Below are 27,673 nucleotides of genomic sequence, written 5' to 3'. Positions count from 1 at the left end.
ATGGGCATATGTTACTCTCCCTCTTGGCATGCAAGTTACTCCTCTTTTATGGCATGAATTTGTTGCTCCTCCTATATATATGTGTCTCATACTTTCTCCCCTTACTACTTGTGCATTGTGAAAGAAGACTTTGAACTTGAGAAAGAGTAGGAGAGAGTTGAAAAAGATTGTGAGAGAGAGACTTGGAGAGTAAGAGCATAACTTGGTGAATCAAGGTTGATCCAGTGCTTCAGTGTTTTAGTGTTGATTCAGTTGAAGGGAACGTTGATTCAATGTGTGCATCTGTTGTTGCTACCACTTATCTTCATGCTATAGCTTGTTCAAATTTGGGTGAACTTACTCATTCTCTTGATCTCTCATTGTACTTTGTATCTCTGTTGAACATTTGATTTCTAATAGAAGAATCTGGTTGGGTTTTCCCCTTGTGGGTTTGCCCTGGTCAATGAACCTAAATTCTCTCTCTACTTGTGTTCTTGGTTGTTATCTATTTCGCATATGGTTTATATGGGTATGTTCTATCTACAATTGCTTAATTAATATTGCAGAAAAAAGAAGTTTTGGAATAATTAATTGTTGCAACATAGAACGTCAAAATTTCAACAATTTCTTGCAACTATAAAATTGGATAAGTTAACAAGTGTGTAGTAGAATGGTTAACATGGTGAAGTGTTGAATTGCTATATGCATTTTGGGTGGAGTAACTGTTAGCTCTGCTATATAACGATGATTTTCTAAGGTCAAAGATGATCTTGGTCCGTTTGGTTCTGCTCAAAAGAAAGTTTATAATGGTCACTTCCTCCTTTTTCTTTTACCCCGCCTATTCTCCTCCACCTCCGTTTCCTCTATTTTTCTCCTAAACCCTGCCAAATAGCTCCTTTTAGCTTTAACCCCAAGCGCAAAGCCCAAACCTTCATGAAACCCTGCCATACGCCCTCGCGCGCTGGCTAAAACCCTTCATTGTTTCCCCACCGTTGATCTCCTCCCGTTGATCTAACGGCTCCCGTCGTGCCCGATAAAGGCGACTTGCCCCACAAGTTCCCACCATCAAATCATCTCCGCCAAGATCCGACGGCATTCGCTCTCCCCACGCTCGTAGCCCGATCGAACGTTAGCGCACGATGAGAGCAGTTTTCCTCTCTCATCCACCGCTACGTGTCAATCGCTTAGTGGAATCGCGCGCCCCCGTCCTTTTACCGCTTTACACCCAAGAGCGGTGCGATCAATACCGTTGCCGCCTATCCAAACCACTCCACCCTGTTAACGCCCACGCAACTCCGTCGCCCGATCACCATCCGATCTGCCTGCCGAAGATCTGATGGCCATAATTCACCCTGCTCTCACCTTGGCCTATAGCCTCCACCGAGCCATCTCCGCCGTCTGTTTCCTCGATCCGACGGCCATTATTTTCGGTCATCCAACTCGTCCACTTGCCCATATAGTCCACGTCCTCTGACCACTCCGTTTGTCTGAAGGAGGAAGGCGACCAACTTGCCAGTACCAGTCATAGTAAATCCTCAACAACCATGTTTAAACAGACAGTATGGCCAAGGAGAAAAAGGACAAGCATGACCCAGTAACTGCATTTATCAGTTATGGAACTTCACTGGTACGAGCACTCCAACTGCCTAAGAGGACAGCACAGCACCTGAGCAGATCAGATTCATCCACTGCAGCAAGCAAACACAGTCAGAGACTCCATCAGGCAGTTAAATGCAGTTGGTGGTCAATTATGACCCCTCCATACCTAAATTGGCCAAGTGCCCTTGTAATGTAAATCTATAAATACCCAGAAGAAAGATGTAATCAAGGTTGATGGTTGGCATTTTGATGTAAGGTTCAACTTCTGGAGACTATAGATATTTTGACACTTGCAGCGTCTCGTCTTCATTTTCAACTAATACAAGCTTCTTTTGTTGTTAACTTCTCACTTTCCACTTTCCTCTGTTCTAAGTTGTGCCTGATATGCTCTATTCTTGAGCTCTTGATATTTAGCATTAGAATAGTTGTCATCCTATCTCTGTGTTAAAATCTTGTATGCATCATTGAATAGGTGGTCCAGGTTTCTTTCTACCTAGTGCCAGAAAGTTGTCATCCTATCTGTGCATTAGTAGAATAGATTTACAGACTTCTTTACTAGTTGCAGTTGGCCATCACATGGTCTTGTGCATCTGCTGGTGTGGTCAGTATTCTCCACATTCACCTTATCTCTAAACTGTGAGTAGTTGGTGGTCTAAAGCCTTGTAGTCTGGGGGTGTTCACGCATGTCTAGAGTGAAACAAAGTAGAAGTGGTTATCTGGCTTGAACAAGCATCATTCCTTCCATTCATCCATTGCAACAATAAGTTGAATTTATATGTTACCAGGCATCTCCGAGCTACAACCTAGGAGAGTTTCTTGGAATCCTAACATAATTGGCGCCGCTGCCGGGGAGAGGAGATTGAAGCTCAGCTTCCCTGGGAGAACGACACAGATCCAACTTTGATGATAGACAAAGTCTGGACACATTTCTGGTTGTAATCATCTATCTGGCGACTCTACTGGAGGACCAACCTTTGGCGACTCCACATCACAGTTCTAGCTCAGTTTGTGAGGCATACTCGGAGAAATCCTCAGAAATCACCAGCTAACCCAGTGCCTGACCCTGAGAAGATTGTCAAGCAAAGAAAGATCATTCAGAAAGGAGCATCAGGATCAAGTAAGCCTAAACAATCTTATGTATCTCTGCAAGAGAGGCTTGTAACTGAGCATGTTCATTTGAAGATATAGAGCCTAGCATTGTCAAGTGAAGAAATACCCTCAGAGATTCATAAAGCTCCTTGTTCAATAAGTTCCCCTTTGGATCTCAGTTCAAAGAAACCCTCCCTTCCAGTCCATCATATTCCTTTAGCCCTGTCATTCGTTTCTCAGCTCCCTACCTTCCAAACTGCCAGTACCCTTCCACCTATCCCAGTCATGGCAGGCCCACAAGCTCCTACTAAGATGGAAAGAATCATAGCTGCTAGGTATGGACCCCTGGTCCTGCCTGTTCCTTTGAATGCCATGCCTGCAGGAGAATATCATAAATACATGCCAAAGTTTACCGGTACAGAGGGAGTAATAGCTGAAGAGCATCTAGAGTCCTTTTATAGCTATGCTAATAATCTAGATATCAGTGAAGATGATGTGTGGATGAGGGTTTTTGTCCAAAGCCTAGATGGGGAGGCTAGAAAATGGTTCAGAGAATTAACCCCTAGGTCTATAGCAGACATTGAGGCCTTAGATGATGTGTTCCTAAAGCATTGGGGGATAAGAAAGATCTGCTCTATTATCATACTGAATTTGGGAACTTGCAGAGGGAAAATGGTGAGTTGTTGTCTGATTTCAATAAGAGATTTAACCGCATGTACAGCAGAATACCAGTTGAAGTGAAACCCACCCCTACTTCTGCTAAGCTTACTTATGCCAATGCCTTCGATTCTCGTTTCTGTTTACTACTAAGGGAGAGAAGATGTGCTTCTTTGGCTGATATGCAAGATGCAGCCCTGGAAGTAGAATCAAACATCATGGTTGCAGAAAGGCTCAAAGGTAATGCTGATAGGAGAAGACAGAGGGGTGAGCCCTCATCATCCTCAGATCCCAAGATCGATAAAATGGCCAGGATGATAGAGTCATTAGCCTCTGAAGTTTCCAAATTAAGGGTTGAGCAGCATTCTGGGAAAGCAGGAGCTCCTAATACCTTTGCTCTTCCAAATCCAAATCCATATAGAGGAGCAAAGGAGCAGTTGCAGATTTTGCAAGAAAACAAAAATGCAAACGAAGACCAAAGGGTGAAGCCCCTTTTTCAGAGTATAGTCATGGAAGAAGAGCAATTTGAAGAAGAGGATGAGGTCCATGGTATGGAAGACAAGGGCAGTGCCCCTTTCTTAACCAAAGCTGCCTATGAGAAGTCATTATTCAAAGGCCCTGCTCATAATTTTGTTGTCCCTGCAGAACAACAAGCTTATAAGCAGAAGAAACTAGCAGCAGATCCCATCATCCTCAAAGTTCCAGCCATAGAGGTAAGAGGCCTTGAAGGTTCCCCTTCTTTTTTAAGTTTTCAGTCAGAAATTCAGAAGCTAAGAATACCCATGCCTCTGATTGAACCAGTGAAGAATGAGTCCTTCAAGAAATCCATCCTTGAAGACCCTGAACCTAAAGCCAGCCCAGCTTCCAATGACTATGCAAATCTGCAAATTGACCAACCTGCTGTTATCCTCAGCCCAGTGATCAAAAAGGGTGAAGTCAGTTCCCCATCATCTTATGTTCCTCTGTCTGTTCAAGAGACAATCCCTCATAATTGCCCCCTAGGCGCTGAGGCCAGCCATAACTCAATGCCCAAGGCTGATATTGATAATCTCAGTCTTGATATTCCGAAGCCTGCCCAGGTGGCCTCCACACAGCTTGAAAGGGCAGTTTGCCAGATCACAGAGGAAGAAGGTGCACAGTTTTGGGACACCTCCTTGGATGGGGCTGGTTCTAAGCAAGCTACGGAAGCAGGTGAAGTCTTTGTGTCCCACACACAAGAATACATTGGTCCACCATTTATATTAATTGTGCAGGCCACAAATGACACAGTCGAGTACACAGCAGCCATTGTTATTCAGCAGGTGTACAAAAGCTTCCGCGAAGAACATCCAAGGATGAGAACATACAAAGAGGGGGTGAAATATAAACCATCTCTACCTGATAAGGTCAAATGCCCCAAAATTTTTGAGGTAGATGATCAAATCAACCCGATTTTGCAAGTCTTTGATGAATCGGCTGACATGCATATTGACCAAGAGAAGGGGAAACAATTTTGGTGGCCCAGTAAATGGGCAGTTTTTGAAAATTTAGGTTGTTTAAGGTTTTCAGGCCTTAATGTTGTAAATGTGTTCTTTTACAGGTTTTAGTGTAGACTTAATTAGACTCCATGCCCAATGGAATACTAGGCAATGTTTTTAATCTTGTTCTGATGTAGAAGGCAGTGGTCTACAGTTCTTGAGACCTCACAGGGAGGATCTCATCCCCAGAAGGAGCCAGTGTTAGCTCTGCTATATAACGATGATTTTCTAAGGTCAAAGATGATCTTGGTCCGCTTGGTTCTGCTCAAAAGAAAGCTCATAATGGTCACTTCCTCATTTTTCTTTTACCCCGCCTATTCTCCTCCACCTCCATTTCCTCTATTTTTCTCCTAAACCCTGCAAAATAGCCCCTTTTAGCTTTAACCCCAAGCGCAAAGCCCAAACCTTCATGAAACCCTGCCATACGCCCTCGCGCGCTGGCTAAAACCCTTCATCGTTTCCCCGTCGTTGATCTCCTCCCGCTTGATCTAACGGCTCCCGTCGCGCCCGATAAAGGCGACCTGCCCCACAAGTTCCCACCGTCAGATCATCTCCGCCGAGATCCGACGGCATTCGCTCTCCTCGTGCCCGTAGCCCGATCGAACGTTAGCATGCGATGAGAGCGGTTTTTCTCTCTCATCTGCCGCTACGTGTCGATCGTTGAGTGGAATCGCACGCCCCCGTCCTTTTACTGCTCTACGCCCAAGAGCGGTGCGATCAATACCGTTACCGCCTATCCAAACCACTCCCGCCTGTTAACGTCCGCACAACTCCGTCGCCCGATCACCATCCGATCTGCCCACCGAAGATCTGATGGCCATAATTCATCCCGCTCTCACCTCAGCCTATAGCCTCCGCCGAGCCATCTCCGCCGTCCGTTTCCTCGATCCGACGGCCATTATTTCCGCTCATCCAACTCGTCCACTTGCCCATACAGTCCACGTCCTCTGACCAGTCCGAAGGAGGAAGGCGAGCAGCTTGCCAGTACCAGTGATAGTAAATCCTCAACAACCATGTTTAAACAAACAGTATGGCCAAGGAGAAAAAGGACAAGCATGACCCAATAACTGCATTTATCAGTTATGGAACTTCACTGGTACGAGCACTCAGACTGCCTAAGAGGACAGCACAGCACCTGAGTAGATCGGATTCATCCACTGCAGCAAGCAAACACAGTCAGAGACTCCATCAGGTAGTTAAATGCAATGGGTGGTCAATTATGACCCCTCCATACCTAAATTGGCCAAGTGCCCTTGTAATGTAAATCTATAAATACCCATAAGAAAGATGTAGTCAAGGTTGATGGTTGGCATTTTGATGTAAGGTTCAACTTCTAGAGACTGTAGATATTTTGACACTTGCAGCGTCTCGTCTTCATTTTCAGCTAATACAAGCTTCTTTTGCTATTAACTGCTCACTTTCCACTTTCCTCTGTTCTAAGCTGTGCCTGATATGCTCTGTTCTTGAGCTCTTGATATTTAGCATTAGAATAGTTGTCATCCTATCTCTGTGTTAAAATATTGTATGCATCATTGAATAGGTGGTCCAGGTTTCTTTCTACCTAGTGCCAGAAAGCTGTCATCCTGTCTGTGCATTAGTAGAATAGATTTACAGACTTCTTTACTGGTTGCAGCTGGCCATCACATGGTCTTGTGCATCTGCTGGTGTGGTCACTATTCTCCACATTCACCTTATCTCTAAAATGCGAGTAGTTGGTGGTCTAAAGCCTTGTAGTCTGGGGGTGTTCACGCATGTCTGGAGTGAAACAAAGTATAAGTGGTTATCTAGCTTGAACAAGCATCATTCCTTCCATTCATCCATTGCAACAATAAGTTGAATTTATATGTTACCAAGCATCTCCGAGCTACAACCTAGGAGAGTTTCTTGGAATCCTAACAGTAACATTGAACTTCCATAGCAAGATCGACTAGTTGAGCCAGTACCATCTTGGTGACTAGGCATAGTTTGGAAACTTTGGACTGTCTTTGGCAACAAAAAATAATTTGTTTGCCAATGTTACATAAGTTTAGCTAGGGGACACTGAAGAAGTTGAAAAATTGTATTGAATAGGCTAGACTTGTGACACCCTAACTTAACCTATTTCAACATGATTAGCTAGTGTAGTTAGTTTAGCTAAATTCCACATATCATCTGGATCATTCTTAACACTTGGTTGTCTCCCAAATTAACCTAAGATCCAACATGGGATTTCAACTTAACAAATTGGTCAAAACAAATTATAAATAGACATTGAAGGCACGATAATGACCTAGAACAACAAAAGAAATTCTTAGCAATTACAAAACTTGGATAGCAAAGAGACAAATTGTTCACTCGGATTATAAGTGGAAAAGTAAACATAAAAGGAGTACATTGCAACTAGGTTAGACAACTGGTATTTTTCAGTTTTTGAGAGCACTATTTAACTTCTACAAACTCAAGTATATCAGGTAATCCTAATTGGATCCATATCAGAACATGAACCAACCTCCTTTGGATAGTCATTAAAAATCAGAATCCACCAAAGCTGAACACTCTTTCAAATCCAATGCTAGACGTTGTGATAGAAAAACACTATGTCACGAAACTACAAAGCTAAGCTACTAGGCTGAAGATATTTTCAAATTTTCAAATCCTTCCCATGGGAAATATGCAAAAGAGTGATAAAAATCTAAAAAATAGAACCAAATATGTTCTGTTTGCTTAGTTATCCAATCGAGACATACGAGAACTCGAGATCTTAATAGACTTAAAACAAGCCAATGACTCAAGATGTGATTGGGGCTTTAAAATGAAAGAATAGTTGGTTAATATAGAATCAAAATCCATGTGCATAAAAGCAAAAAGAGCCGACTCCATCTTTTGCTTGAGGATAATAGTAAACTGAAACAATAAAATTCATCTATTGAAGTATTTTTAAAACCTTTTGGTCCTCACGTAAACAAACAAGAAGCAACACCAAGGGAATCCATTAGATTAACAATAGAGCCTAATCCTCGACGAAGCCTTTGAAGCCCCTCCAACCAATGAAATTCAAAAGGTTGTTAAAATGATAACGACTAAAAATTGACTCAGTCCAGATGGATTCATATTAATAGACTTTCACAACCTTGAGTTAGAAAAACACTACCAAAAGCTGTTACATAAGAAGTCCAAGTTACAGGAAAAGTCCACCTAAGGTCAATGCAACCTTCATGAATCTTGACGCAAAATAATTTATTTCAGATATAGGACATAATTAGAGACCAATATTCCATTATAATATTAGTTATAAAATCATTACTATTGTAATATAAAACATATTATCTCCCCGCCTGGGCAAGAGGTTCTCTGAAGAGAAAATTTCTTTTGCTTTAAGGCATGAAAAATCAGGATAGCTTTACAGTAGGAGAAGATTCTCTTCACTTCCTAGTTTTAAAACACAACTATTTATATTTCATAAAATAGATATGGAGAAAGCCTATGACAAAGTAGGGTAGAAATTTCATTTGGGTCTTGTTGGTTGCAAAATGAGTTGATTGGTGTAATTTATCTTTGGTTCAAAGCTATCCTAGAGATGACAAAGATCTCACACTCAGTCAATGGTGCCCCAACCCTGTCATTCCAAACTACCTGAGCCTTAAGACGAGCATTCCTCTTGGCTCCCTACATTTTCATCTTATTTATAGACCCATTTTCTATTCTTGTTGATTGACTGCCTCAAATGGGACTTTTGGCAGACATCCATTTGCAGAGACATTAGAGCAACCCATCAATAATTTACAGACGGTGAAATCATGATGGGTTATGACAATTGAGTGAGGCCAACATATGGATTCATTACCTTAAAAGTCATGGTGTGGCCTCAGGTTGAAAAGTTAATTTGACAAGTCTCTTATCATATTCCTTAAAATTAATTCAACATAAACTCACACGTCATTGCTATGAGTCTTATATTCAGACTTTTCAACCAAATACAGTACCTAGATGCTTAGGTCATTGCTATGAGCTTCTGTTTTTATTTATGTCACTTCTTTACAGTCTTGCAACTGCTCTTTTGTCTACTGGACTTCATTCTTTGCCGGAGGAGTAGCTATAAGGGATGGCATATCTATGTCTGCCTTTGACATCTTGTCAGATCTTGCTGTTGATGGGACAGAACCACCAATTGATTTAGGCTCTCTGGGAGGAAAATTGTTGCCATTTTCCCTGCTCTCTGACACATTACTTTTAAGAAGACTTTCATCTTCCATGCTTCCATGCAATTCTTTGGAATCCATTTCATAAGATGTCAATACCATCGGATTCACGGGCAGAGTTGGCCGGTTCAGTGATATTTTGTGCTCTTTTTTTAATTCTCCTCTTTTCTCTGCAGCAGCATAAGTACTAGAATGATCAGTTTTTGATCCCAGTAAATCTTCAGTTACAACTTCCTTAGCTTCTGACTCTCCGGGGCTCTTTCTCAAATTATAGTCAATCCTTATGGCTTCAGGTCTTCGCAGCAAGCCAGTATCTTCTATGCTTCTCTTAACTGAGTCCTCTTTCTTCCTTGAAGGAAAATGTGGTGCTGTAGGCTGACCTGCAAATCCAAGCAATTCGTGTGTCTGTTTTGATGGTCTTCGCAGCAAAACTTTATCAGTAACTTCCTTGGAATCAGATTCCATCTGAATTGCTTTTGCATCACTACCAAACCTGTTTGGCTGAGTGGGGGACATAACTCTTTTTCCTTCCCTTCTCATTACTGGACGAATGAGACTGAGAGAACTATTTCCTTCAGTGTTACTCGACACAGACTGGCTATTGGAAAAGTTAGTTTGTGGTTGCTCTTTTCCCTCTGTTGATGAGCTTTGCAATGGACGTTTTAAATGTAGACCATTCTTCCCTTTCATAGATTTCTCAATTTCAAGGTAGGAAGCATTGGGATTTGATTTCCTTCCCAGTACCTGCAACATACTTTAATTCAATTCCACATATGTAATTGCCACAAAAAACACCAAAAGCTTGCTCATACTAGAACTTAGCTACGAGCTAATGTTAGAACAAAAGAATAGAAGTATATAAAATATTAAAAAGGGCAGAAAAAGTTAAAACACTCTCACTACCATCAATTTATTTAGTGTAGAAATTTGTGTCTAGTTTGTAGCCCAACCCAGTTTTATGCTTTGCATGGTTTAATGCCCAAACCCATCATGAAATACAAGACTGATAATTGCATTTACATAAAACATTAGAGCTACTCTACCATATTCATTTGCACAGATAACACATTAGATAAAATAGCAAGCACACACAATAATAGACAGTCAAGTTGACCCTGGAAAAACCCCACAGCCTCTTGGAGAAAACCAGTCTTCTAATGAGGAGTTTATTTTGCTTCTTTATAGAAATTTTACAGCAAAATACAAGAAAATTAACTTATGTCATCCCATAAAGGAGTTGCACCGAGATCTTCTATTCATTGTGGTCTAGACTTGTATCCTTTATACTCAGTCAGCCCCTCCTATTCAGCGAAATTCTTGGACCTTGTTGGGTCGTGTTATATTCTTTCCATGACTAGACCACGTTGTTAACCGGGGGTTTAAAGGGGGGGCAGAGCACACCCTTCGTTGCATCGATTGTGTAGCGAGGGGGGGTCACTGGGGGTTTGAGGTGTACCTGTAACTCCACTTTATGGGGTCCAGGGCAGCGCCCCGGAAAATTTTGGTTTTGAACCCTGTGTTAGGTTGGGCGGACCCACCTATGGTTTTGTGCATGATTTTCGCACATGTTTTTTTTGGACGCGATGGTTTTCGGTCCATGGTATTGGATGCTTCGGCATGTATAAATATGTATAATTAAATTTAAAGGAACATAATGAAAAATCAAGCTAGTAGTCCCGGTTTTGAGATCCAGGGGAAAATCTTTGTGTACATGTGTTTTATGTGTTCTGCTCTCGTATTATTTATTTTCTGTGTTTTAGAATTCGTATGCAGGTAATTTCTATATGGGGTTAAAACCTACATTTGGTATCAGAGCAGATTTGGCTTCAAGGGGACGCCTTTGTTGCTGAGGGGTTTCGCTCGAGCCTGTGGTAGACCCTATTCAGTGGGAGATCTGCGACATTGATTCTGGTGGTGAAAGAAGATGGCGAGCAGTGGAAAGATAGAGATCAAGAAATTTAATGGTCAGAGTTTCGAGTTGTGGAAACTCAAGATGGAGGATCTGTTGGTGGATAAAAATCGATGGATCGCGGTAGATCCGGGTACTAAACCAACGGGAGTGTCCAATGAAGAATGGAAGAAGTTGGATTGGAAGGCAAAGAGCACAATACGATTGTGTGTCTCAGATTCAGTATTGCCGAATGTATCAGGGAAAGCTACGGCGAAAGCTTTGTGGAACAAATTAGGGACTTTGTACCAATCTAAGTCTCTGGTGAATAAACTGTTCCTGTGGAAAACGTTGTATAACCTGAGGATCAAAGATGGAGACTCGGTGACAGAGCACCTGAATGCTTTTAATACTATGGTAAGTCAGTTAGCATCTGTTGATATTAAAATGTCAGATGAAGATAAGTGCATCAGTTTGTTGTGTTCTCTACCAGATTCGTGGGAAAGTCTGGTTATGGCAGTAGGTAGCAATGCAACTGCCTTGCAGTTTGATGAAATAGTCTCAGCCTTGCTGACGGAGGAGATGAGACGGAAAAATATGGAGAGCCAAAATGGTGATGCCTTGTCTGTACAAGGACGGTCCCAGAACAAAAACAAAAATAAGTCATCGAGTGGGAGATCTAAATCTAGAGGGAGATCTAAATCTCTAGGAAAACCTATAAAGGTGGTGTGCTGGAAATGCGGAAAGGAAGGCCACTTCAAAAGGGACTATAAATCTAAAGCTCCTGACAAAGGAAAGGGATTTGATGAGGCTCCTTCTGCAGAGGCGAAAACCACCTCAGATGAAGGTGGGGATGTGTACTTGGCTTCTTCAAGTACACATGTAGATCATGAGGCATGGTTGATTGACTCAGGTGCATCCTTTCACTTCACTCCCCATAAAGAGTGGTTCTGCGAGTATGAGAAATATGATGGTGGTAATGTCTTCTTGGGAGATGACAGGAAGGCTAGAATCATTGGTCGCGGAAAAGTAAAGTTGAAGTTGCAAGGTGGAAGGGTTAGAACGCTTCCAGGTGTTCTACATATTCCTGCATTAGCCAGAAATCTGATTTCTGTAAGCAAGCTGGATGATGCAGGTGTAAAAACAGTGTTCGAGAAGGATACCAGCAAAATGGTTCGGGAAGCACCGGTATTGATGCGGGGAGTTCGAATTGGAACTCTGTACAAGCTGCAAGGTAGCACTGTTATTGATAGGTGCAATAGTTCTATGGTTCCTAAAAGTGGAGCAGAAAATCTAGTGGTCTCTGGAGAGAAGACCATGCTGTGGCATCAAAGGCTTGGACATATTGGAGAGAAGGGCCTTCGAATACTTCATGGTAAAGGTATGGTAGAAGGTATGAGTAATAGCTCTTTGGATTTTGATTTCTGTGAAAATTGTGTCTATGGGAAGCAGAATCGGGTGAGTTTTCCCTCTGGTGGTAAGAGGGCGAAACATATATTAGAACTTGTGCACAGTGATGTGTTTCGACCTGTGAAGGTTCCATCACTGGGTAAGTCTGTGTACTATGTATCATTTATAGATGACTTCTCAAGGAATACATGGATATATTTCCATAAGAAGAAATCTGAAGTCTTTGACAGGTTTAAAGAATTTAAGGCTATAGTGGAAAACCAGACAGAGAAGAAGATAAAGGTGCTGAGGACAGATAATGGTGGAGAGTTTTGCAGTAAGAAATTTGAAGAATTCTGCAAGAAGTGTGGTATAGCACGGCAGAAGACTACTCTATATACACCTCAGCAAAATGGAGTTGCAGAAAGAATGAACAACACGTTGATGGAAAGGGAAAGAAGCATGCTCAGTGGTGCCGGGTTAGGACAGGAATTCTGGGCAGAGTCGGTGGATACTGCATGTTACCTGGTCAACAGGTCACCTTCATCAGTGTTGGAGGATAAGACTCCACAAGAGATATAGACTGGTAAGAAACCCTCTCTTTCACATCTGAGGGTATTTGGATGTGATGCATATGTACATGTTCCAAAGGAGAAATGAACCAAGTTGGATAATAAATCTGAAAAGTGCACTTTATTGGGTATAAGGATGGTTTAAAGGGTTATAAGCTTTGGAACCCAGTCACACAAAAGGTTGTGTACAGCCGAGATGTGGTGTTCAGAGAGGTAAAAGATGTTATTAAACATGAAGTCCAACCAAAGAAACCTGAGAAGATAGAGTTTGAGCTAAAGGAGAAAGAATCAGACTCTACAGCAGAGGAGGAATCAGAAGATGAAGAGCCACAAACTCCGGCTATGAGAAGATCAGTTCGAGAAAGAAGGCAGCCAGAAAGGTATAGTCCATCTGCTTTCTGTTCAAATTTTGCTTTGTTTGTTACTGATGATGATCCCAAAACTGTGAAGGAAGCAGTGGATTCAGAGGATGGAAAACTCTAGAAAGAGGCCATGGTTGATGAAATGGCATCTTTGCACAAAAATGAGGCTTGGGATCTGGTGGAGTTGCCGGCTAGAAGGAAACCCATTGGCAGCAAATGGGTGTTCAAAAAAAAGACAAATGCAGAAGGAATAGTGGAGAAATACAAAGCTTGGTTGGTAGCAAAAGGTTATTCTCTGGTGCCGGGAATTGATTTTGGTGATATTTTTTCTCCTGTTTCCAAGGTAACTTCTATTAGATTACTTTTATCTGTTGCTGCTGCTTTTGATTTTGAGGTAGAACAGATGGATGTGAAGACAGCATTTCTTCATGGGGATCTGGAAGAGGAGATCTACATGAAGCACCCTGAAGGCTTTGCGATGAAGGGTAAGAAAGAACTGGTGTGTAAGTTAAAGAAGTCTCTGTATGGGTTAAAGCAGTCACCAAGGATGTGGTATCAGAAATTTGATATATATATACGGGGACTTGGCTTCACCAGAAGCAAAGCAGATCACTGTGTGTATTTTAAATTACTTGGTGATCGTGTTATTTATCTGGTCTTGTATGTGGATGATATGTTGCTGGTTGGAAATGACAAAGAAATTATCCAGGATTTGAAGACCCAACTGTCCTCCAAAATCGACATGAAAGATCTTGGTGCTACAAACTATATTTTGGGCATGGAAATCAAAAGAGATCGTACAAAGAGGAAGTCTGGTTAAACCAGAGGAAGTATGTCGAGACAATACTACAGAGGTTTAATATGCAGGATAGTAAACCGGTGAAGGTTCTTATTCCTGTAGGTGTGACGTTATCTGCTAAACAGTGTCCCAAGACACAAGAAGAGGAAGAGGACATGTCCCGTGTTCCATATGCAAGTGCAGTCGGTAGCCTGATGTATGCAATGGTCTGTACTAGACCAGACATTGCACATGCAGTGGGAGTATTGAGCAGGTTTATGTAAAAACAAGGGAAAGAGCACTGGACAGTAGTGAAGCGAGTTTTCAGGTATTTGTGTGGCACTAGTGATTATGGTTTGTGCTACCAAGGAAGACCAGGATTGGACAGAGTGTTGGAAATTCATGGCTTTGTTGATGCAGACTGGACTGGAAATCTGGATCAGAGAAGATCTACAAGTGGGTATGTGTTTAACTTATTTGGAGGTGCAATCAGTTGGATGAGTAAGAAACAATCTGTAGTGGCACTCTTAACTACAGAGGTAGAATACATGGTAGCCACTCATGCAAGCAAGGAAGCAGTTTGGTTGCAGAGATTGTGTTCAAGTATGGGGTTAGTACAGGAAGCTATAAGGATAGACTGTGACAGCCAAAGTGCAATTTTCTTGGCAAAGAACCCCGCATATCATTCAAAGACAAAGCACATTGATGTTCAGTATCACTTTGTGAGGGATATGATAGAAGACAAAAAGGTGTCGCTGGTAAAGGTGGACACTTTGAAGAATATTGCAGATGCATTGACAAAATCTGTGAGCTCTGAGAAGTTCTCTTGGTGTAGAGAAACAATGGGCGTTTCAGGGCTGGAAAAATGACTAAGCTCTCTTGTGGCCCCCTGTGGAAAGAAAACAACAAGTGGGAGAATGTTGGGTTGTGTTATATTCTTTCCACGACTAGCCCACGTAGTTAACCAGGGGGTTAGAGGGGGGGCGGAGCACCCCCTTCGTTGCGCCGATTGTGTAGCGAGGGGGGGTCACTGGGGGTTTGAGGTGTACCCGTAACCCCACTTTATGGGGTTCGGGGCAGCGCCCCGGAAAATTTTGGTTTTGGACCCTATGTTAGGTTGGGCAGACCCACCTATGGTTTTGTGCATGATTTTCGCACATGTTTTTTTGGACACGATGGTTTTCGGTCCATGGTATTGGACGCGATGGTTTTTCGGTCCATGGTATTGGATGCTTCGGCATGTATAAATATGTATTATAACATTGAAAGGAACATAATGAAAAATCAAGCTGGTAGTCCCGGTTTTGGGATCTAGGGGAAAATCTCTATGTCTATGTGTTTTATGTGTTCTGCTCTCGCATTATTTATTTTCTGTGTTTTAGAATTCGTATGCAGGTAATTTCTGTACGGGGTTAAAACCTACAAACCTCTGACAGCTCCTCTCGGAATTTGAATCTCTATACAAATATATAAGTCTGGAACCTTGTGTTCAATAGCAAATAATGCGCACAGGTGTAATGGCTGCCTCCTATTTGAACCGCTGCATCTACTTTCCTCTGACTCAAACCCGAAGTATACGCTGAGATACCTTCTTACACAGTCTGAAAAGTGCGCTGAAATGACCTCTGATACAGGTCTGAAATATACGGACGCAGTTCAGAACTTAAGGAACACGAGTTTGTTGATTGCCTTAGGTGTTTTATCAGACCACTGGGTAACACGTTCCAGCAGAATGAAACTCGACCTGAGCTGAGGAATGCCCTCGAGGTGCATGCTAATGAATCTCTGACTTCCAGCAAATTCGAGCTCTCTATTTGACTTGAGCAGAGTCTTCAAAGGAATTCGAACAGCTGATTTCCTTCTTCTTTGAGCTGTAATATTTCTTCTTGAAGCATCCTCTTTTCTCAGGAGGCTCTCCTCTTCTCAACGTACTCATGAGAAAAAAAATAAAATGAGCAAATGATAGTCTCATTTCTCCTTTGGTTGGCTATGATTTAATCTTGAGATCTTCAATTAGCGGGCTAAGATTAATTCCCAAGATTTGGACCCCACATTTAATTGGCTTCCTAGTACTTTATAATGCTTTAATGTTTTTTCTCCAAGGTCATTTTTCACTCATAAAGTGAACTTTAAAATATAAAGTCACTTTAATTTTATAAAGTTTGTCACATGCACCTTTTCTTCATAAAGTGATTTTATAACACAAGTCGCTTTAATAATAAAGAACATGGCACATAGAACATTAAAACTACATTTTCCCCTCATGATTTAATTATAACACCTCAAGTCCACCACAATAGTTATTGAAGTGTCAACTAGGCCAAGAGACCAAAGACCATAGGAAACACTTCCTTACTACCCTCCTTAATTTTTCAACATTTAGAAGTTCCTTAGTTCCACATGTTATTACTCTTAATAATTGTAATTTCAGTAATGTGGTCTAGGAAAATAAGAGCACATAAGCGATTTGAAGTTTGTCCTTTTCAGAAGATATTACTTGATAAGATCAATGTCCATGCTTAGACATCATAGTATGGATGCGCAAACGTCTATCCTTCAACTTCTCCCTCTATCCTTGATGGCTAAATCAAGTGAAGTTTCATTAGTAAACAAGTAAGGCAGATGAAAGGTATTAGTTTATTATTTGGGCATAGGGAAGTCTGTAAAAGGGACCAACCATGTAGAAAGAAGAAAATCCCTTCAACAAGATGTAGACCCAAATTAATAAGCAAAGGAGGCCCTAGATAACTCTCTAGATTATGGATTCAAAGGGGTTTCTTTAGATCATTTTAATCTTCATACAACTAGAGTACCCCTTAAGAGGACCATTTCAAAACCACCCTGACATTCTAAGAAGATATTATAGATGTAAAAGAAATCGAGTCATGTAAGGAACAGTTTATTAAATAATCAGCTTTGCTGAATCATTCCCACTACTCTAATAAACATGCAACACTCGAGGAAAGAGAAGACCTTCTTAGTTGCCAAAGGATATCTATTAATGGTATGGATTTAATACACTACCAATTGCAACACTGAATGAGGGTTGTCAACTGCACTCTGCAGGATAAACTTCGTTCAAAGTTTATAGAGTAGAGCTTCAACTATAGTTTAGAGGATCTAAATAAGTACCATGACTCCTCCAGAATTACCACAATATTTTGCCTCTTTAGAAAATTGGCACGGCTTCTATATTATTGTCGAACATAGCAGAGAAGGGACCATTAATTTCTTCAAACTGCATTCCAGGACATCTAGGATGAGAGGAAATATTTCCCACACTTGGGCACACCCATAGATATCACCACTGAAAGAAAGTTTCTAGCCTCTTTTCCAATTTTCCAAGTGGTCAATCTTATAGCCCAACAATAGTACCAGGACTTAAAAAACACATTAAAAAAAATAAATCAGCAAGGAAAACGAGGATTCTGAGAATTCTTATTTGGAAATTGTTTTTAGGTTGTTGGTGCATATGAACATGATCTAGATGTATAGCTATTATGCTATGTTACTGAATCCGGCAGCGGGAGAGAGTAGATCAGCGGATCTGCGGATCTGATCCAGATTTGCCGGAATACGGCAAAAAAACGGCACCTGGCGGATCAACTTTGCACGAAAACGGATCTTGCTTTCAGATGCGGATCCATACGGTAAGTCACCCCTCGTTGCTGGAAACGCCCGAATGAAAAGTGGAAAATCCGAAAAGTGGAAATTAGAAATCGCAGAGAAAATCGGAAATTAGAAATTAGGTTTGGTAATTTAGGTTTTAACTTTTATGCGGGCAGCGAACTTTAAAAAGCGACGCGGTGGTCCCTATTTGTCTCGTCAGGCGAAACAGTATGCAGTGAACTCATTTTCGATTTTTAACTTTTCTTGTGAAGTGAACTCGCCGTCGCAGTGGCAGTCGCAGTTTAGAGTGAACTGGTTTACAGTTTGTCACGGGCACAGGCACAGTGAAGTCACAGGCACGGTGAAGTTCACTATTTGGTGTTTAAACCAAGGCACGATGAAGTTTGGAACTTTGGCATTTCAACTTTGGCGTGAAGGCGACATATTTCTGAGTGAACAGGCGTGCGTTTGACCAGCTACCCGTTGAATTAAATCGCGACTTTGGCCAATGTTTATTTCGGTGTTTGGCTCGACTGACCAAGGTAGGATTCTGAACGTTGAATTCTACAATTTTTAATTTTAATTTTTTTGGTATGTATATATTTTTTTGGTATCGTATAATTATTATTAAAACTTAAAACCGACAATGGCTTCCAGTATGCTCAGATAGATAGTCTACAGTGACCATTATCTACATTTATATTTTTAATAGTCATAGGTTCTCAATTCCTCGTGACCTTCAATCATCAATATAACTTATGCCCATCATATAATTCGACTAGATTTGAATGTATGCTTTAATAGTCATAGTATGCGGTTAGATTCCTCGTGATCTTCAATCATCAATATAACTTATGCCCATCATATAATTCGACTAGATTCGAATGTATGCTTTAATAGTCATAGTATGCGGTTAGATGTTGTGAGGGACAATCGTAAAGTATATTATTATATATATTTTTGGTAATGTATTTGTTTGTAAGCGCTGAGTTAAGGTCACTGTTGTCTATAATTCACAGCTTTAATTTTCTCCTTAATGACCTTAATTTTACAAACCTACGGCTTTAGCCTTTTTGGTAACAGTAAGCACTGCCTTTGTATGGTTCTTCTAGCTTGTGTTGGGTAGTAAACCAGTTAATCTCAGCCATAGAAATTAATAAATTATTACAGTAGCTGTTATAACTTATAGTCCTGAGTTTTGCCAGCAAGCTATTAAAATTTAAAACTTAAAAGGTCAAGTTTATCATTATGTCTTGTAATGCCCATCAGCTGTTATGAAGGTCAGACTTCCATTTGATTTATGTTGTAGAGTCTAGATTGATGGAAGAGGCATATGCCCTTATTTATAATTTTATTATTTTATTATTATCATTATATCATGACCTTATTTATGATATCATATCATGTGTTATATGAAGTGTATTTTAATTTTTAATTGTGTATTGATGATAATATTAATAATTTAATATATTATAATTTGAATTGTATATGCAGTAAGGTAACCCCTATAGACCATTATCACTATGGAACCATCACAACATGGGCAGAGTGAAGGGGAAATCATCAAAACAGATCCAAAATCTCCTCTATGACAGTGTGTGGAGATTATTGGAAAAAATCTCGGAGGTGGTTCATTTAAATGGAAGTGCAATGAATGTCAGGATATCAAAAATGGCTCATATACTAGAGTGAAGGCCCATCTCACTAGTCAAACTAACACGGGTGCAAGTATGCACCGGGCCAAAACATGTAGATGGCAAACCTGGCCAAGGTTTGAGTCCTGAAAAAATGAAATTCTATGCATCTTTGCAACAAGTTGTTGATAGGAAGGTTGCTAAGGGAAAACACCTTGTGCAAAGCTCTACAACTAGGCCTCCATTGCCATCTAAGCCTGCTACCACAACTAATAAAAGGCCCACTCTAGGCCCTCTTGAAGCAACGTTCAATAATCAAGGTAGAGACATAGCCGGTGAACATGTAGCTCGTTGCATCTATGCAAATGGGCTACCATTCAATTTCGTGCATTCCCCTTATTGGCAACAAATGATTAAGGTTGTTAATGAAGCGCCAAAAGAGTACAAAATCCCTAGATATGAAAAGGTCCGCACTACTTTGTTAACATCAGAGTGACAATCCGTGGATAGACAGCTACAGGCAATCCGGGATACATGAGCAGAAACAGGTGTGTCCATCATTTCTGATGGATGGAGAGACCAAAGAAACCGTCCATTAATTAATGTTGTTGCAGTATGCCCCTAAGGGGCAATGTTTTTGAAGGTTGTTGATTGCAGTGGAACAGAGAGACGCATCTTTCATATCCACAATTCTTATTGATGCAATAGAAAGTGTGGGACCACATAATGTTGTCCAAGTCATTACGAACAACGCACAGGTTTGTAAAGCTGTAGGTTTGATTGTGGAGGGTTGATATGATCACATCTTTTGGACTCCATGTGCAGTACATTCATTGAACCTTATGCTTGCCAAGATTGGTGAGATTGAATGGATTAATGAAATATATGTAGCATCAAAAGAAATCCAAATGTTTATAACAAATCATTCAATGTCCCAAGCCATTTATTGGGGTTTTGCAAAGTTGGAGCTACTGAAGGTACTTTTTTTTAATAAATACTATTTGTATTGAAAATTCTTATTTTTAATTACAAATTTATATATGGTTTTTCATTTGAGATTTGACTTTTTGAAACTTGTATGTTGTTGAAACTCATTTTGCCTCCCACACTCGTCATAAAGAGACTTGTGGAGGTGAGACAAGCACTACAAGCAATGGTCATTGACCCTCTTTGGGAATCATGGAGGACTTCCACTTTTGATAGAGGGCAAAAAATCAAGTCCATCATTCTTGATGATACATGGTGAGACAAGGTCCAATATCTTCTACGGTTCACTGAACCAATCTTGACCTTGATCAGGGCATTTGATACAGATACACCTTGCTTGGGGGAAGTTTATGAAAACATTGATAGTATGTTGGAGAGGATAAGGGAAATTATCAAGGCAAGTGAAAATGACCCTTATGAAACATTCTATTATTTAGTAAAGGACATAGTTACCAAAAGGTGGAACAAAATGACCACACCATTGCACCTTTTGGCATACGCATTGCACCCTAAATACTATCATTCTAAAATTTTGTCTTTACTTGGTAGAACAACACCAAACAAAAATTCTAAAGTGGTACAAGGATACAAAACAACTTTGAGGAAAATTTATAGAGATATGGGAGTTGCAATGGAAGTCCGCCAAGAATTTGGAGGGTTTGTACAGTCTACTGGTAGCTTTTTAGATCCAGTAACTATGGATGATCGAAGGCATCTTGATCCTATTACATGGTGGAGATAGCATTCATCTCTCTACTCTAGCCACCAAGTTGTTATCACAGGTTATTAGTTCCTCATCAACTGAGAGGAATTGGAGTACATGTGGCTTCATCCATTCAGTCAAGCGAAACAAGCTAGGAGCGGCAAAGGCTGAGAACCTTGTTTATGTTCATTCCAACCTATGTCTTCTATCACATGTCAAACCAGAGTATAAAAAAGGTCCAAGCAGGATGTGGGATGTGGAGCTTGAGATCTCTGACTTGAACCTGACACTAAATGCCATGACTCACCTCAACCTACTTGAGGATATTGTTTCACCACCAATCCAACCTATTGATGCAACTTCCTACATTCCAGGACCCCCATCATCTATTCATGATGTAGAGTTGCAATATGCAAAAGATATAGATCCATTTGAGGATATGTAAATGTATTTACTATTATTATTTATGATATTATGATCCTTTTTGTTACTTTGTATGAGAGACGATGCATCATTTCAGTGTTTCAATCTTCATATTGATCATTCAATGTTCTAAAAGTGTTTGATAGTTTCATGGAGTATTTGATTTTTTAGCTCTAAAGTGTTTTTTTTAATTTAAAATATATTACTATTTTATTATTATTATTATTATATATTGTACATGACGTATCCTTGCCGTATCCAGATCTTGGATTTTCAAAAAACTAGCGAATCCGTATCCATATCTGAATCTTGGTAACATAGCTATTATGATATAATAGTGTCATATATGTTGTGTACCTAAACACAACATTTTAATTATGCAAATAAATACAGAATTATGAGATATTTTGTATGCAAAGTTCTTAGTTCTGTAATAATATTTCATGCAAAGCCACTTGTTCTTTTCTTTTCTTTTTCTTTGTTTTTTTTCCCAGCAAGGCAAGGCCTAGAACAGATTCAGCCCTAACATCAAATGGAAGAACAGTCTACCCAGCAACAGGATGCTATCACAAGGAATGTGCGAGACTCAGCCAAACCTGGAGCCTAGACAGGTGACTCCTACCCTCAAATCCTCACTATGAGGTTGCAAAGCCACGTATGTTAAACTAACATAGATCCATCTTATCTCGACATAATAAGCACCAAGGGGGGTCAAATGAAAAACGAAGATGTAAACCTCTTGGTGTTTAAAATATCCAGGTTAAGATGAAGTTGCTTTGGTTTATTATATTTTTATTATGTTCATTTCCCATTTTTATGTTACAGACTTCAACTTCGTTTTCATTTTAATTTATTAGTGTTACATTATGTTACACATCTCATTCATACTGGGCTGTAGAAAGCACCTTGATTTTCTTGCACTAAGGCTTCATATAGATAATTAGTGTGTTGAAGATTGCTTATTTAAATAATAGCCTAATTATCCCATAAAAATAACTTGGCCCACAAGTTAGGGTTAGTCCCGGGTTAGTCCCTCTTTTGTATAAATAAGGATCATATATGTTTATTGTACCTAAATCATTCTACTATCAATCAAATATAGTACTCATTTTTTAGTATATTATAAAGATGTCTTCCTCCACTAAAGATTTGCAGGGACAATCCACCCTTGGGTTTGCAAGTGCCACCACTTATTCACCCTTGTCACTTATTTCTTGTTTCTTGCTTTGATTATTTCCATTGTTGTGGCAATAGTTCCATTTCATGGATTGAATGAGCTCGTATCAACGCTGGTTTTGAATCTATGTGGCAGTAAAAAAAGACTTGGGGTTGCAGAGGCCATAACTGTTTCATGGAGAACCAGCTTGGAGTGATTCTATTTTTTGTTGGAAACTACAGATTCAAAGGTGCTTCTAATTGACTATCATTCATAGAGTTTGAAGAAATGTCAAGGGGGGATACAACCGCCACAATTTTCCCTTCCAGAGCTACCAACAACACAGTCCATTCACGCACCATACATTCAATAGAGCAGAACTCTATGTTTCATTCTTTTAGTTGGAAAGTAGATTCAGAGGGTTTTAAAATAACGGGTATTTTGAGAGATTTCATGCAGCAAAGAAAAAGTTCTAAAAGTTGTATGTGCCTCAACACCCTTGCTGAAAGAGAAAATCCATCGTAACTCCCAATTGGGCTAAGAAAATCCAATGCTATTATTTTTTAAAAGAAAGAAGTTCAAATCTACTGGTATAACAAATTTTAGCTTCAAGTTCGCATGTTTTCTCCCGTTTCTTGTATCAAACCCAGTGTTGAAAAACAAGAGTAGGATGTATTCAAATAAGGCTAGAATGGAAATGTTGGAGAAAATTATGGGATGTATATGAGAGACTCATCATTTCAATATTTAGAAAAGGAAAATGGTTGGATTTAGAAGAGGCTTATCATGTGTGATAGATACACATCTTTCAGTTATGTGAAGACAACTACATGCAACTACTCTTTTTTTAATCTATTTCTCACTAGTATGAATCTCCATATAAAGAGGATTTAAAAGAGGCAAACATGATCTCCTAACTTTCACTAATGAATCATTTTCTCTTTATGATGAGTCTCAAATTAAGGACAATCTACTAGTTGAAGGGAAAGCAGAAATCATTGAGGGAAATCATGAGTAGGTTCTGACTACACATTTTCAGTTTGAATCTTCGCAATTTTCAAATATGTTCTAGCTTCCAGTTAATTGCTGGGCTGTTGTGTTACACGTATAGTAATACTAGCATGCTGATCTCATTTCTTTCACTGTAATAGAAAGATAAGTGATCGTTGCAGTTATTTAGTGTGATTGTTGCTGTTGATCTAGCATGGCTATGGTTACTAATCTAGCATGGTTGTTGCTGCTGATTTATTATATTGATATAAGTTTTCAGATTTGAATTTCTGCAGATCTAATTACATATTTATTGCCGGCTTGATCTAATACAGTGTCTACACTCTTGAATGTTCCATACAGTGTTTTGATTGATGTGGATCTCAAATTCTACCAACTGTTCCAGAAATTCTCAAATTCAGCTGTAGGGTTAAAATTTCTGAGTGCCAATCTGTTGTCATGAGGTGAAATTTTAACATGGTATCAAACTTATGCTGCTGGAATTTTCCATTCAGTGTATGGGTAATTTTGTTGGCTTTCAAGTTACTCCAAAAGTGTTTACACCATGATTGGGGGCGCTTCATGAGTTTTTGGGTACATGGTTTATGTTTTAGCCCCCGGAAGGTCCAAGATGGATTGACATATGGGAGGTGATCTGTGATGGATTTCCACAGTAAAGACAGCTTGTTCAGTGATTCTTTGACCTCAAGTGTGTGCTTGCTTGGCATTCTCCCCTAGGGTGCTGGAGTTCTCTTGCTTGCTTGGTGGATTTCCCTTCATTATGGACACATGGTGAAATCAACTTGCTTGGAGAACTCTCTACTTAGGAAGAGGAGCATTGTGCCTCTTGGAAGAGGGCATCGAACCCTAAATAGCATGGGGTAGCTTAGATTCCTAGATGGACACTTGGAGTTGACTCATGAACACCTGGGATGCATCAGTATTCTTGCATGGGCAGCTGAACCAATGGAATAAATGCCTTAGGAAGAGTGATGGAGTCCATGTGGGCTTGAAATGGAGAGGTGTTGAGACACCTTGAGTAGCTACACCATCTTGGAGCTCATAATGTGTACAACACAATGTTACCAGACTCGGAATCGGTAATAAATCGGCGAGGCAAAAGAGCGAAGAGTTTTAATCGGATCGGGAAAAAATCGTTGAATTCATTAAATAAAAATATACACATATATTGAATTAAAAAAACCATTTTTCATTAATATTGGGTAAAGGCATGTCCAAACAATGCATAATATCAATAGATGTCCAAAATATCATGAATAAATAAGTATCTCATATATGTTATGAGTCCAAACATGATCCAAAGCACTGAGTCTTGAGTCCTTAGAAGCATATGCTTCTAAAAGTTTACAAAAAAGTTAAAAACTGCATACTAATCAGAAAAAAATCAGCAACTAAGAGTCTAAGACTCTTAAGAGTGAGAACTAGAAGCGATTCCTTCCACTCCTTCGCTTGCTTGACTCTCAAAGTTCTCCAAGTCATGAAGGCTTAAAACAGGAGGCTCATCTAATTGAACCCAGTCTGCCACATTTGTAGCTTGCAAATCTATCTCTTCAAGGTCGATTGGTGAATGATCCATACCTATCATTATCATGAGACATTGAAATGTGAATTAAAATTTCACTTTGAAGTTTGAAGTTTGAAGTTTGAACTTTAAACTTTAAAGTACGAACTAGATTATGAAACCTTCAAACTCAAGCTCTCGAATCTCACCTTGTCTTTGTTTGTTGCGAAGTCGTAGATTGTAATGGACAAATACAAGGTCATTCAAGCGTTTTTGTGTCAATCGGTTGCGCTTCTTAGAATGTATTTTCTCAAACATGCTCCAGTTGTGTTCACAACCTGAAGCACTGCATGCTTGGTTTAAGATTCGAATGGCAAATCTCTTCAAATCTGGCGTATCACTACCAAAATTTTGCCACCAAAGACCTAGCAAGTGGTAAGGGTTTGTGAGTAGAAGACTAGAAGTACTAAATTAGTAAATAGTAAAAACTTAAAAAGAAAAGAAAATTTAATAAAACATTTAACATACAAAATAAAGTTTAAACAAATTTAATGAATTGATGAAGCCTTCAAGCTGGGTACCTGGCAACATCTTAGACCTTTGTCTTATAGCACTGGTATAGGCAAACAATTTAGATGGTGCCCTATAATCTTGTAGTTGGGAAAAGACATGACTTTGTTGTTCTGGATCAGGGAAGCACCTTTCCACGCATGTCATAAGTCCTCTGCCAACCTCCCCATCCTCATTAAATTTGCTCTTATCATAAAAATATTGTGGGTTTAAGAAGTACCCAGCAGCATGTAAGGGGGAATGCAATTGCCTATCCCAACGTGCATCTATAATGTCCCAAAGAGGCATATACTTTGTCTCATCATCCCCATATCTTCTTTTGATGGCCTCCTTTGCGAGATCCATTGCCTCATAAATGTAACCCATAGCGGGTTTGTCACCATCAACCATCCTGAAAGTTCAAGCATTCAAATTTAAAGAAATATGAAACATTGTAAATAAAAATAAGCTTGAAATGAAATTTAAAAAATGAAAAAGTTAAAAGACTTGAAGTACCTGAGAACTCTAACAAGGGACTCCGTCACAGCAATAATCTCTTCGGCATCTTTCCAGAAGCCATCATGAAACACAAGTGCAGCAATTTCGATGCCTTCAGGGGTCTTGGAATGTTTAGATCCCATCCACTCAGGTCCCAAGAACATCCTCTTCAGATTTATCTTTTGCTCAACCACAGATTGCAAAGATATGAAATTTGTTGCAAATCTAGTCACTGCAGGTCGAACAATTTCTTTACCTTCAGTGTATATTCTCATAGTGTTTAGGACAATAGTGTGGTTGTATAGGTATTTGGTTATGGATTTTGCCTTCTCCACAACCTCATGTATCCAATGAAACTTACCAATGTCCTCAAGCATTAAATCTATGCAATGGGCAGCACAAGAGGTCCAAAAAATAGTGGGGTGCCTCATCTCAAAAAGTCTACCAGCAGCCATATAATTAGCTGCATTATCGGTGACAATTTGTACAACATGTTCTTCTCCCACTTCTTGAACGACTTCCTCCATCATTTCACAGATAAGTTGGGTAGTCTTAACCTTGTCTGAAGCATCCACTGATTTGAGAAACATTGTGCCTGCGGGACAAGATACAAGGAAATTTATTAAAGTTCTATTCCTCTGATCTGTCCATCCATCACTCATGATGGTGCACCCTGTTTCTACCCATGATGAACGAAACTCAGCTAGCACAAGCATGATATCTTCAACACTCTCTAACAACATATCTGTCCTAAGGCTCTCCGATGTAGGGGCTTTGAACCCTGGACCTGCAACAGCAATTGCATCAATCATAGCTTGCCAATAAGGACTTCTGGCACAGTGGAAAGGTATGTTAGAATAGTACCAAAAGTTAGCAACGGCCTTCCTTGCCTGACTATAGATATTTTTTTCCCAACCAGTGCCATCCAAGGTAGGTTGGGAACCGGCTTTTGTGCAGGAAGCAAAAAAGGTGTTTATGTTTCCACCTCCAGTGTTGAAGGAAGGAGTTGAAGGACTCGCATGGCTTTGAGTTTGACTTGGCCTTGGAGCCATGTGTGGAAAACTTGGGAACGGCATTGAGGATTCAACAGATTGAGGTGACATGGGGCTAGTGGCAGAAAAAGTATCAACTTCAACAGTTCCTATTTCAGTATTTTGCTTTGCTTTCTTGGCATTATGCTGCTCTAACATCTCAAGGGCCAAGGCTGCTTGGTATTTGACATTGTCGTCAACCTTGCCGCAAAGACCTATATCATGGCCAGGTATTTGTGCAAGGTGGAACTTGAATCTATAAATGCCTCCACTACATTCCTTTTTGCAAAATTTACAAAGGAGCTTGGATTTTCCGGGAATCTTGTCACAATAAGCCCAAGCAAAGTCCAACTCTCTCGGCATTGTTGTTGCTTTGAACTTGTGTTTAATTTGTGGCTTCTGTTAAGATTTGGAGTCGTGGCTTCTATTTAATTTGTGGCTCCTGTGAAAGACAACAAAAAATCAAATTTAAAAATGATCCAAAAATTTAAAATATGCTAGAAATTTAAAAAATTAAATGAAGACAGATGTCAGTAAAGTTGTAAACATATAGAAATGTTGCC

General features: G+C 39.9%; 1 protein-coding gene across 1 annotated transcript in view; it reads right to left on the bottom strand.

Annotated features, from left to right (window-relative positions):
- Positions 1-8,660: 8,660 nt before the first annotated feature.
- The window catches only part of LOC149151419 (uncharacterized), a 55,116-nt gene continuing 36,103 nt past the window's right edge, over positions 8,661-27,673 (bottom strand). Inside the window, exon 2 of the mRNA XM_089440588.1 lies at positions 8,661-9,763. Within this exon, the coding sequence (XP_089296714.1) occupies positions 8,882-9,763 (882 nt within the window). The 3' untranslated portion in view covers positions 8,661-8,881. The remainder of the gene's footprint in view (positions 9,764-27,673) is intronic.

Source organism: Pinus tabuliformis, chromosome 9, assembly GCF_031772625.1.
Source record: "Pinus tabuliformis cultivar Carrire ecotype Pingquan chromosome 9, CPIR1, whole genome shotgun sequence".
In the NCBI taxonomy this organism is placed as follows: Eukaryota; Viridiplantae; Streptophyta; class Pinopsida; order Pinales; family Pinaceae; genus Pinus; species Pinus tabuliformis.
Note: the sequence above shows the minus strand (reverse complement) of the source record. Positions and strands in the feature narration are given on the sequence as shown.